This window comes from Erithacus rubecula (genome assembly GCF_903797595.1).
Source record: "Erithacus rubecula genome assembly, chromosome: 2".
NCBI lineage: Eukaryota > Metazoa > Chordata > Aves > Passeriformes > Muscicapidae > Erithacus > Erithacus rubecula.
In genome coordinates, this window is record NC_136685.1 from 20,944,220 (window position 1) to 20,958,317 (window position 14,098).

Below are 14,098 nucleotides of genomic sequence, written 5' to 3' on the forward strand. Positions count from 1 at the left end.
AACCAAACTGTTCTAAAATAAACCAGCCACACACACACGCACACATTTATCTTTTCTTTCTTTTTCTTTTTTTTTCTTTTGTTTCTTTCTCTTTTCCTTTCTTTCGTCTCTTTCTCTTTTTCTTTCTCTCTCTTTGTCTCTCTCTTTTTTCTTTCTCTCTCTTTGTCTCTTTCTCTTTCTTTCTCTCATAGTCTCTTTTTCTTTTCTTTTTCTTTCCCCCTCAGATTTAAAATAATTGTGTATAAGTTGAAACAACTCCTTTATATCCTTCCTAGAAGACAGAAAATTCTGTCCTACTCTTGCAAATGGAAGCTTGCTGTAATTTCTTATGACCTCTACTGAACTAGAGGTTCTTTTGGTTGTTTAGAACTTTTTTTTTTTAATTTTGTTTTCATGGTAAGTTGTTCCACCTCCTTTCTGGACACCACTATTCACTAGGCTTCTGAGATTCACAAAGCTTTGTGGATAGCAGAGGTGCGTGACTGCCTTGAAGCTTTACCCTTAAATCTGTACTCTAGGGGGATTACTCACTAAAACCTGGAGTTTGCCCTCAGGAAAAACTAGTCAACTGTGAAATGCAAATAAAATCATAATAGAACTGTGTAATTGTAGGTAGAGGAAAAAAGAGTTATTGCTGGAAGGAAAAAAGTGGTAAGAATATGCATCCACACTTAGTTTTGTCTTCACAGTGATGAAATAAGTATAAAAGGTATATATTTTTAAAGGTATATACAACATTTGCAACTTTGAAAAGCAAATGGCATAAATATGTGTAGAAGTAGTGTCAGCATAATTACTAACAAAATGCATGTTTTTGATTTTTTTTTTCCCTGGAAAATACTGGAATAATAATTAAAGAAATAATAGCAACAAAATAACAAGCAATGACACTGGATAAATGAAGGGGACAAAAGCTGTTCCCTCGACTAGACAAAAGATAATCAAGAGAAACTTGTCTGTACTCCAGCAGTTTGTTTTTCACCCACACAATATAAACCCAGTAATTTTAAATGATAAGTAAATTATCCAGAAGTAGATCTGGAAAATTAAACTATCACACATAGTCAAACATACCAATTACAGTAGCATACCAGATGATAAGGTTAGCATCCTTACAAGTCACAATTTATTTCAGAACAGTTAAAACCCTGATATTTACATCAATACTCTCAAATCAAAAGACATGGCCTAGTGACACTTCTTTTCAAGAATTATGCATGCTTATCTTCCAAGTAGCCTTGTGTCAGTATTGCTAGAAAGATATTTTTCTCTTGACATTGTCTATAGACATGAGCTCATTACCCAATTTTGTGCTTTATGCAAAATGAAAAAGTAGGAGAGTGCCCCTTAATGTCACATTCTTCTCAGTGAATTTTGAGAAGAGGGGTAAAAAAGAACACTGTGAATGTACATTGCAACAACATATCTCAAAGAGCAGCTATATACAGATAGACAGGCTGTTTTTCTTTCAAATTGCTGTCTATGCCCTTTATATTGTGGGAAACTGCAGAAAAGCCTAACTAGCATATGTGCTGCAGTGACTCACCAGCTCAGTAAAAATCTTGTGATAGTTTTTTCAAATGCAGTTACCATGTCTGGAAAGAGGGGAAGCAGTACTCTTGTGTGAAAAAAAGTAGAGTGCCTCATCTGCACTTATCAGCTGCTAGGACAGTTGTCAGGGACACCATCATTGCTATTTGAGTGTTTTGAGGAAGCCCTTAGAGGAAATGAGATTTTTTTTTTTTGTGGATGACCCCACTATCTTCTTATAAACAATTTAAGAATGAAAAATTCTCTGTGAGATTGGCAATCCCAGTGTTCCCACACATGGTATATAGAGGTGGAAGGACAGAATATTCTTGAAAAGCCACATCATGTCAATGTAAACAGAAAATTCACTAGACAGGAAGGAGATATGCTTCTACAGGAAAAGCACCCCTTTAAAGAAGGAAAAAAAAAGAAAAAAAATAGTCTTCTGTGATGGGGGAAATCCTTGGGTAATTATAATATGTGTTCTTTAAACCATGCAAATGGAGTCAGCCCTAAGGATGTGGAACTTCTGCACACTTTAACAGTAAAGCTCTTCCTCAAATAGTGGAAAATAGGTGGCTATAGGCACAAACTGCTTTCTAGTCAATGGACAGATCCAACTGGAGAACACATTCTAAAACAGAGTGACAACTCAAAGGGAAACTCTAGCTAGACTCTTCAAAACTCTGAGGCCAAGTGGAACAATATGGAAAAAAACCTGAAGTGCATAGCTGAGCTACACAAAGTCATTCTGATTGAAAAGAGAATGGTTGACATGAGGAAATTAGTCCACCTGTTTATGAATATGAATCTGATTTCAGAAGAGGGTATGCTGCTTTATTCTGAGAGCAAACCAGTTTCAGGCTGGCAATCAGATAAAGAAATACAGGGGAAGACCATCTAGTTGCACAGTGTGGAGAGAAGGCCACTGAAAGTTATGACAATGCTATTCATGAAGGACTCAAAATCCAAAATTAAGGATGGCAACATCATGATGTTGGGCTAACTAGACCTCCCAAGCTCTGCTTTACCTGGAAAATAACTCTTCAAAGAAGATGAAAGGGTGGAAAGGCACAAATAGTTCTCTAATTAGGAAAATTGCACAGCATGCTTGAGATAACCCTAGAGGAAGGACTTGAAATTATTTACTTGGATGGAGAAGTGCAAGACCTCTGGAAACCATTTGGTTTGTTGTTTTTTTTAACAACAGATGAAACTGAATACAACTTCTGTGATACAAAACAGCATGTGCTCATGTGAAAGTTTAGTTTATAATTTAAATACAATTAAATTTCATCCTGATTATGATTAAAAGAATCACAAAAGATTGTATTAGCATGTGTCATAGAAGGATGCCAAAATCCTTGTTGCTGTGTATATATCGTGTGAGAGTTTGATCACTATAGAAATGACAAATAGGAAGTAATAATCAAGAGGCTACTGAACCCAGTAATGTACTTATGAATTTGCCACAGAATTGAATAGATTTAATTCTGAATGGAGATTTCAAATCCAGCAGATTTCAGGACAAGCCATTTCTTTTCACTCTTCTGAGAAAGAATACATCTTTGTGTGAACTCCTTTTCAGGGTAAGAGGATATCTTCATCCCTAATGTTTTAGGTGCCATGGCAACAAGAAAAGGGACTTCTGTAAACCCTCATAGTATTGAGAAAAAAATCACTTATGAAAGCAGCTATGAAGGACACTGAGTATGTCTTTCCCCCTCAGTTTCACTCAGCTGCCTAGCAAAATTTCTGTCCTTGCATTTGTCGTAATTGCATTATATATATATCTTTAGCTTGCTACACTACATGAGATGAAATGAAGACATAGGTTGAGTTAAAAGAGTTATTTAGATTATCTTATTTTAGAAAAGTGCCACTTTCATTTGTATATTTTTTAAAAGGTTTTACTAATCAGTTAGAAAGTGGGACCTCGTACATGGATTTAGTGACATAAGTGTCTCAGGGATAGTCAACAATTTATTCAAAACTAAAAATAAGAAGAAAAAGGAAATGGTGAGCTCTGTAAATAAATTCCATTTCAATATGAATAACAGACATAACACATATACTTAAGACTAGATGTGTGATACTTAATTATCCTTGGGAGAACATACAGGCATATATGTGTCTGGCCCAGTAAGTGGTTACATTAGTCCTATAAATTCCCAGCTAATTCAATGGCTGATACTTCACTAAGCTAATTATTGATACTTAATCTTTTCAGCTTTTCAATGTGTCATTCACAATATCAGGATAACTAAGTGAACATTTTCAAGACATTGAGTGTGAATCTCTTATTGCTATAGATACTTTTGGACTTTCTAAAAGTTAACAAAGCTTTCAAAAACATGCATCATACAGAATGTCTCTTTTCAGCACAAGATAATATTTCTACAGATGACTAAGATTTTATGGTATCTAAAATAAACTAAACGTGTTTGACTGGAACATAAAGAAGCCCCCTAGAAACAGAGGAAACCCCCAAAATAAACAAAGAAATGAACAAACAAACAGTCCAAACCAAGAAAACATCCCAGGGCTGAAAACAGTCTAGGACTTAAATCTACAATTTTCAAATAAATGCAAACTCCATATTATTTTGGTTTCTCTCTGTAACATCTTTTCATCATAGATTAAGTAACCCCATTTAAAAAAAAATGAGATATTTTACATTTTTCTATGTATCTTGCATGCATATACAATGTAGGTGACTTTTTCAGATATAGAGATCCATCTTTTTAAAATAAATAAAAGAAAGAAGCTGAAGCAGAGTTTGTCCCTTTATAAAATAAAATCTTACTTAAAACAAGAACCCTCTTAAGGAAATCCATTTAGAGGTGTATGGAAATATTTGACTTTTCAGAAGCATTATGCCAATAGTAGCTGATGAGATTCACTTGACATGGTGGACATAAAACCACCTCACAAATACAGCAACTGCACAAATTTCATAATATACAGTGTCAGAGCTTTTCCAAGAAAAGAACCGTTCACTCAATTTGAGTTTATAGTTACTGATGTTTAACAACAGCACACTAGTGTTAAAAAATAAAGTTTAAAAACACTCTGATGCAGTTTATAAACTGTAAAAATCCCAAAAGTTTAGAATTACAAGAATAACAATACAATAAGAAATAACCCGACCCTTAAAACCAGCTGCAGAGGCTCTAAAGTAGGGCATTTTTACCTTAAACCTCTAAACATATTTTATCTACCCCAAAAAACAAAGTACGAAATTTATAACTTAACTGTGCCAAACATAAAGTCTAATAATTACTTTTAAATTTTATCTCACATAACATTTTGATCTTATTTGCTAGCATAATTCTAATTATTCCTCTCTATTTTTTGTTCTCTACATAAAGAGACATGCATTACTTATATCTTGCACTGTCTTTAAAGATTTTACAGCTTGGGAATCAAGTGTTTTAGCCCAAGCACTTTGTTCCCTGCCCAGTACTCTGACACATGCCATGTGCTATTAACGATTTGATGAATGAAATGAAAGCATGTGACCACCTACCCACACACCTTGGCAGAGGTGCACTCCATACACGCCGACCACCTCCCAGGCAGGTGAGTTTGTTAGCACCTTCCAGGCGATATCCAGGGAAACAAGAAAAAATCAAGGAATCTCCAACACCAAAACGAAAACCAATTCGCCTACTGAAGGCAGGAACACCAGGATCGTCACAAGGCTCCAGATCATACTCTGCAGACAATAAAGCATAATGTATTATTATCTGGACAAGTTGTCCACATGGAAAAAAGCACTTACCAAATTGCTTGCATTGTGCGAGCATGGAACAGCTGGAATACATGCATTTCAGAGTTGTGTTCTCTACTAAACCCAGTACTGTTTCTGTAAGTCTATTATGCCTATATATACTGTAATTATATATCTAATGTGTCCTACCCACACTACATCTATTTTCTTAATTTCAAGAGCTGTAATCAGCTTGTGCTGTAAGTGGTTTGCTATAATTTTGTTTAATTACTTCCTTTGTATATAATTCTAGTTTCTTTTCATCTGAACTCCCAAACAGCTTTAGAAGTGAGACTTACTGTTGAAAGAAATCATTATGTAATGAAGAAAATCTAATTTAAAAATCAAACAAAAGTTTAGGTGAACGAAAGACAAGAACACTTTTTCAAAAAGTGTGCTTTTATAACTACACATTAGGAATAATTCAGGAGGAGCCAGAATGAACTAATGGGGGAAAAAAATCAAGGCTGTGACACAGGAAGCAAATCAAACTCAGAAAATTTATGAGCCATCCATTTCCTCATCTCCAAAGAATATGCTGTATCACTTTTTGTGTAACCCATTTTCTTATATATTTTTTTTTTCTTAGATATTCACTACCACCTGCTTTGAGAAACTATGCTGAAAGAGACCAACTTAACATCTAATGGAAAATATTTGAATTTATATTCTTCAGAATATGATCCAAAAGACCCAAGGGGTCCCTTCTGGCAACAGATAAGGAAAAATGTTTTCTAGAACATTGACCTTGGATGTCAGTAGAAAGTAGAGTCAAATCTACTTATTTAGAGGAAGAGACTCCATCTAGTCAGGGAAGAAGCTAAACCAGAGTTTCTGAGTGAGTATATAAACAACTGATATATGGAATAAAATAAATACTTCCCTTTGGTAACTGTCTTGTGGGAAAGTTTTGAATATTAGAAATAATTTATAAACTACATCAGTTTCTGCTGGAAAATGTTGTAAATTTAGAAAATATATGATCTACTACCTCTGTTTAGTACTTCAGAGGCTAAGCTGGACATGGAAATTCCCTGTAGTTTACCTTTAGGCACATGGAAATTTTCATGACAAATATAACCTTTGATGACATTCAAAACTGGTGTTCTCACTGAACACTTCTTACGAAGAAGAAATATATCCTGATTGGATGAAAGTACAAAACCAGAATCACCTATTTGTATCATAAAATTATTGTACCTCATAATATTTCTCAAAATGTGCATTTAAGATAAATTATGGCATATGCTGGCTTTGTATGTTGAAGAAGTAGTACCTAGGACATAAACCTTCAACTGTTTTCCAAAAATTCTCTGATCCATATCTTTTGTTACTGCACAGTTTCGCCCTTACATCCACAATATTTTGTGTGTTTTTCTACAACTTGGCTAGTGCTCTACTCCTTTGACTTAGTGATAAACAAATTATCAGAGAAATAATTAATATTTATATTTACATTTCAAATTTGTAAAACTGTTGACCTCTGCTTTGGTGAATCCAAAATATCCAGAAGCAAATCCTGTAGCATTTAATAGGAGTAAATCCAACACTATTGCTCTAATCAGTAAGGAATTTTTTTTCCTTTTTAAAATAAGCAAGCTAAATGAGAACATTAGTAATAAATAGCATGGTCATAAACATTGAGAATTCTCAATAAAACTTGTTCATTTTCAGTTCTTGAAAAATCATGTAGGACAGTTGGATGTGAGGAGGATGTACTCCTTCCATAGAATATACATGGGCATGTACATTTCAACTAGCACTTGATTCATTTATATGTGTCATGGGATAAGTGGAAACTTCAGACAAGCCCTGCCTTAGCCTCAAAACTCAGCAGCATCTTAAATTTAAGGACTTAGTCTGGTCCACAAGGATTGACTAATTTGCCAGACCTGGCAAATCAGGTCTATTTATAAATATAATTATTTATTAGACAGACAGAGATAAAACACCAAAGATTCTAATCAGAATTACTACACAGTATGAAACTAAAGAAATACTAGTAGATCACAGCTTAGCATAAAACAGTGCACTATTTCAAGGTATGGATAGTTAAAGCTTCCAAAATGAAGACTATTGTAATTTACCAAAGTGACAATATTGTACACAGATTTTTTTCACTTAGCCACTAGGGAGTAACTGTAAAATAAGCGTCCCTACTCATTGGAGAAACTCCACACATTTCCAGGATCATGCATAGAGGATTTCTGCTATTTGAAAGTTTTGTGTGGATTTTCTAGTTTGTAAGTGAGGTTTCTGTCAGTAAAAATCCAGCTTTACCATCCAGATCTCACTTCAAATGTAAGATGTTTATTGGCAGTTGGGAGATGCCAGACCACTGGCCATTTTGGCTATGGCCAAAATAACTCACTAGAAGACAGCTCATCCTGTTTGAGTTATCTGACCAGCTAACAAAAAACAGATGAGCTCTTGTTGGGGAGCCCTGCTACAATAATTCTATTCTAGGAATGGAAATAAGCAAAGAAAATTATTGAGAAATGCATATTAGATGCAATCCAGTTTTTGAAGACTGTAAATAAGAAGCAGTAACAAATGTTTCACACATCCTAAAGAGATCATTTGCATAAATACATCAATAGCTAATAGATGTTTTATTTTATCTTTATATACACATTTTCTATTTCAAAATCGGTCTTTAATTTAGAGTCCTATGTGAATCTGAGTTAGCATACCATTGCTTTTTTAGTTTCTATACTTTATAAGTTAGTTTCTTTCTTATGAAGCAGTACCTTCTATTTTTGCAATTTTTTCCCCTTAATTTTCCTCCAGACTTATTTTTCAACAATTTTAATGTTTCTGTGAGAACAGGGAAAAATTAAAACAGTCAAATCACTAACATGCTTCTCAAATCTTTTTAAACCTTAAACTATATGGTTTCAATTCTTTTTTTTTTTTTTTTTTTTTTTAATTTTTTTTTTTTTTTTACTTTATGGTGTTTCATAATGTTTCTGTTATCTGAAATATCATCTGGAACAGTTTTAAGATATTTAGGAGGATGGAATTCATTACCTGAAAATGTTATGTTGAAACCTTCATAGGAAATTGAAAAGTCAGATATAAATCGGAGCTGTGCAGTAAAATTTCCGAAGAGGCCGGCTTTAATTGTAGGGGGCAAGACTGAGCCAGTCAGCCTGGCTACTGGTTCTGTGAAGCTCCCATCTTCAGTGATGAGCAAATAGTCATGAGAGCTCTCAAGGTGAAAAGTATGAAAAACCAGCTGCACACCTTTAAAAGAATTAAAAAGGGAGGAAAGAAAAGCATTTAATAGCAACTCTTTCTATTCCTTTATACATAGGTGACACAGAAATAAATTCTTATGTTACACGGAAACATTTTGAGAAAAGGTTAGAATCAAACCTGAAATTCTGAAAATAAAGTTTGCAGAAAGCACATGAGCTCAACTGAATAATATGTGCAATGTAGATACTTGTATAGCTCACTTTAAATCCATAGTTCCCATAACACAATTGATGGCATTCAGTGCTACTTTTATATAGCACTCCAAAAATTCTAATTTGTATTATTTAGGTGTTATTCAAGTTCCTGCATGTCTCTTTTACTTATAATATCTACCATGATATCATTATTAACTAGGAGATGCACTTTACTTGGCTGAAACTTTTGTATATGTGTTTTACTTTTGCATTCTAAGCTTCAGAGAAGTTTCCAAATACAAGGACAAATCATACCCAAGTTTTATGTGCAGCCTCACATAAATACAAATTCTTATTTTCTGGGACTGATCATTTACCTGACATCATGACTGTTTTTTCATTTGCCAACTTCTAATCCAGTAATGAATTAAATTTTGATTTATCATTGAGTTTGCAAATAGAATAAATTTTCAAATACAATAAAGAAGAAATTTATAAATTTATTGTGGGGAATAACATTTTTCTTAGCACAATTCTACATATATTTTACATTAAAAATTTCTTATGATATTATAAGAAAAAAAGTCTTAAAGATGATTTTTTAAAAGTAGAAATTTCCCATATACTTCTCAGTAAATTTTTATTATGTTTTACTTTAGTGGTGTGTAACGTATTATTAGCACTCTCCAGGCTTTCTTCCATAGGTTGTTTTACACATTCCCCTAATAAATAAGACGACAAGATCAGCTATGCATTCAAATATTACTCTACTGCATATGTAACATAAAGATATATATGTTTTTTACTCTTAAGTTGGAAATCTAAGGTTACCAATAAAGAGATCAAATCTGTTCCTTTATGCTTAATAATAGTGAAACATATTTTCAAGTTAAATTTAAAACTATTTAACTGTTAATAGCTACTATTTTCCCACTTCTACTCTTTTCCATTTTTCTGAGACTGAACCAAATTGCCTCTGGCAACTGTTTAAAAAAATTTCTTCATTTGAAAAATAAATACAAACTGGAAATACCATCTTTGAAGATATTTAATCTGGGAAGTTAAACTTCTTCCTCAAAGGAATGCAGAAAGTGCTGGTTTAACTTATGAAGGACATTTTCTTTTTTTTTTTTTTTAATATGTGTGTCTGATATTTTTCCCATACAGACATTATATATATGCAAAATATATTAGATACTTACCCTTGCCATGGGACACTTCAATAGTCCAAGTGCAGTTCAAAGAGTTTGGGTAGAAATCAGGAAAACCTGGAGAAAGGACAGTTCCACTCTTCCCATGAATATATCCACCACATAAAGCTTAAGAAGAGGGAAAAAAAAAAAAAAAAAGAAAAGTAATACAAAAAGCCTATCTTGTAAAAGGGTTTGAGAGAAAGAGAGAGCATTTTTTAACTACACTTAAAATTAAATATAGTCAAGGACTAAAATAAGAAGTTAATCCAAAGCCACAACAATCATTTTGACAACAATTTGTATTCTTCTAAAATAACCTTTGAAGAGGAGTTTATTGTTCATCTACAGCCTCTCCTGTTAGTAAGCAGAATACAAAAATAAGTATAAATTCCTATTGCAGTAGTATGTAAGAAATAAGGGGGTTTAGTTTTTTGTTTTTTGTTTGTGAAGTAACTCAAAAAATATCTTGCTGCTATTTTTCTTTCATTAATATTTTGAAGGCATATATTCAACTGTATTTTTAACAAACAAAAATACATAAATAAAAAGTAAATTTTTTTTTCAAATAAGTGATTTTGATGCTTGCTGCAACAGTCAGGAAAAAAAAAAAAAGTTAAATTTCGTCTTTTCCAAAGATTTAGATTGTACAATCATGAGTAATTTATTTGGATTTGAATATTTTGGAAGACATGAGGACCATGCTGGAAAACATTTTATGCATACTTGAATTTGCTAAACTAGGCTGTTCAAATTTGCATAGCAAATTAATTAAAGTTTAAGATTTGCATGCTGAATTGTTTACAGATCTTATAAATAAATACAGCATGACTGTTCTTTTCACTCATCTCTTGCTGTCCAGTTTTTATGCTGTTGGAGTTTTTTTAATTTTAATATGCTAAATAATTAAACAGTAAAGCAACAAAACATTAGGATGCTTTTAGGCTTCTCCCTCACATAGAGTGATACACTCTGCCTCTAACTAGATGGAAAATATAAATTACAAAATATTCAAAAATCCTGCTGTACCTTTATGTGGATGTGTATATATACACATACACTTGGTTTATAGCTTAAGTTTCTTTTTATTCTTTTCTTATTAGACTAAGTTTTTTGTTAAAGTTATTAATGTTTTTTAGATTTATGCAATTTATATATAAGTAAGTAGAAGGAAAGGAAATGTTTCCAGTCTGGTTTTACTCGAATAGTTATTTCTATGTGCAAGTATGAATTAAAACACATTTGACTAAACCCACAATAAATATACTGTTGGTAACAATACTTAATAATAAAAAACAGCATTGCAGACATCAAATTCATAGTGTCATAAATGAACAATAATAAATTCATTCAAAAATCCTTATCTAATTCTGTAAACATCACAGAAGGAAGAAAAATATTTGTGCGACATTACTTAAAGCAAATATTACATATTTCAAAATCATGTATATATTTTAAAATTAAAAATCTGGACTTGATGTGCTTTAATTTAGCTCTTGTTCAAAAATTATTTTCACATTCCATCTTGGCATTAGCACATTCTGAGAATGACACATTACTTATAGAGAACTTTAACCACCTTGCATTTGCAAACAAGTATATTTCTTCTTTGTTGGCATGAAACAAAGAAACATGCTTTTCCCTTAGGCATTTATTCTGCTAAATTAATTTCTGAAGTTAAAATTTTGAGAACATCAGTACTCTACAGATGAGCGCAAAATGTTCATTTCCACTTCAGTTAAATCTGTCACATTCCAAAAATCTGGGTCATAACTTGTTGAGCCTCAAAAGGCAAGTACACTAACAAAATGATTACCTAATAGATTGTGAGTTCTATTCCATGCTTATAGACTAACTAATACAATGAAGTTTAATCTGTGAGGAAAAGAAGAAACTGAATCTGTGTTCGAACCCTTGTCTGTTGCTTGCCTAGAGAACATATTCCAGAAAGGTTAGACATTTTCTCCTACACTGACATGAAAGTGGGTGAAAGACCTGGAGAAAAAAAATCTTTCAGTAAGTAAAAATTGACTAGATATTCCTGAAGTTCAACATTCATATGAAAACAAAAGTGTTTAGTATTGATATTTTAATGCAAAAATAAATCCACACCTTTTATTACAGAGTAAATATAAAAAGAAGAGAATAGTATTCAAACTTAAGATTCCTTCACATTTATCAACCCATCACGGCAAAGCAAACAAGGAAAGAAACCTAGAAAAACAATGAATAATTCTAAAAATGCTTTGTATCTGTACTTGTAAAGGAGGAATGAGTTGTAGTGATTAAAAGGTGAGTTTGAATACTAGATTGGCTAACTTCTATAATAATCATTTGGTGGTTTAGATGCTTTGAGCATGGGGCCAGAAGGCTGTAGTGAGACTTAGAAGGAGAAGACTAGTGCTTAGATTTAACAAAACAGTTTAAAACAGAGAAATTAAAGTACTTTGCTGAATCTAACTCTGTGTCCTCTGACATTCTACTGTAATTAATGAAAACCTCGGACCTGAAAAGCAAGTTACAAATATATTAATATAAGTAATTCACTAAAGCAAGAGCCTTTTCTTGCTGTTATTCTGTGGTTTCTATAAGAGGGATTTTGTAGCAACTATACAAGGATTCCATGAAGAAATTAAGTTGATTCAGTGGTTCACAGAAACAGAAACAGAACTTAGCCAAAAAATCCAATTGCAAAAAAGAACACAGAAATAATTGTGGATACAGTTGTAGTGGTTTTGGCTGGGATAGAGTTATTTTTCTTCTCAGTATGGGTCTGTGTTTTGAATTTGTGCTGTGCCCAGGGTTGATAGTATATCGATGCTTTTGTTATTGCTGAGCAGGGTTTACATGGAGCCAAGACTTTTTCTGCTTTTCATATGTCACACTGGTGAGGAAGTTGGGGGTGAGTGGACAGCTAGGAGGAGACAGCAGGGACTGCAGCTAACCCAAAGAATATCCTACACCATATGGTTTCACATTCAGTGTATAAAGCTGGGAGAGAAAGGGAAAATTGAGAAGTTCAGGCTGATGATATTTGTCATCTTAAGTGACCATTGTATGTGATGGGGCCCTGCTCTCCTGGAGATGGCTGAACACTTGCTGTCCTTGTGAAGCAGTGAATAAATTCTTTGGTTTGCTTTGCTTGTGTGCACAGTTTTTGCTTTTCTTACTAAACTGCTTTTATCTCAACTGTGGAGTGTCATCACTTTTAGCCTTCTGATTCTGTCCTTGATCCTGCTGGTGGGAGTGAGCAAGTGGCTGTGTGAGGCTTGGTTGCTAGCTGTGGTTAAACCATGAAATGATTCAGCAACTAAAAACAAATGTTTCATGAAAGCTCTAGACAGTTTCATACTTCACATCATCAAAACAATAAATTAAACGAAATTTCAGAACAAAAGTATTTAAGAAAATTAATTATATTGGCTGATCATTGTCTATCTGTTTTAGCATTGATCATCCTAAATTTCAAGCAATCATTTTGGTATGCAGTATTTAGATTTTAAAATATAAATTAAGTTTATTGGCTTTGTTTTAGAAGTATTAGTTGTAAGGCACCATTTTGGTTCACAGTTGAACAAAGGCCCCTGCAGGAATCTGAATTTTCCTATTTGTGAATATGTGGCTTTTTTTTCAGTACTTCACTGAAAGCTGATACAGAGACGTAAAGCATGGCTTTTAATAACATTAAAATACATTTTTAAAAGTGTGGATCGTGTTGCAATTGAAGGGAGTTAGTAGCAATGACAAGCTTAATTAGTTCTGAAAAATAGTAGACTAATTTTTATGGACTTTAAAGCTGCCATCTGAAGAGCTTGACACTTACCATCACAGCTGGGTAATGCATGATTCCACTGATGGTTTCTTTCACATATGAGAGGTTCTTCATCACTCAGTGTATATCCTGGATCACAGCTGAAGGTTACTGTGGAGCGGATATTAAAGTTGTTACCATGGCGATGGCCATTCACAGGAATTCCCGGGTCGAGGCAGGAATCTGATTCCAGAGTAACACCTGAAACAAACAGATTTAATTTTGCTTTTTCACCTTTTTTTCAGAGAATAAACAGAAAAAAAACCCAAACCAAAACAAAACAAAACACAACACAAGGAAGACAGGAGAAAAAAAGAGCCTCCAAAAGAGCCTAGTTATCATTGCCTGAGAATGATATGGGATATAAAACCCTGACTCACAGAATGCTTTTCCAATGTTA

At 33.2% G+C, this 14,098-nt stretch overlaps 1 protein-coding gene across 1 annotated transcript in view; it reads right to left on the reverse strand.

The window, feature by feature from the left end:
* The window catches only part of CSMD1 (CUB and Sushi multiple domains 1), a 1,041,152-nt gene that overhangs the window by 214,835 nt on the left and 812,219 nt on the right, over positions 1-14,098 (reverse strand). Inside the window, 4 exon segments of the mRNA XM_079329059.1 lie at positions 5,060-5,248; positions 8,333-8,548; positions 9,900-10,016; positions 13,711-13,899. Of these exon segments, the coding sequence (XP_079185185.1) occupies positions 5,060-5,248; positions 8,333-8,548; positions 9,900-10,016; positions 13,711-13,899 (711 nt within the window).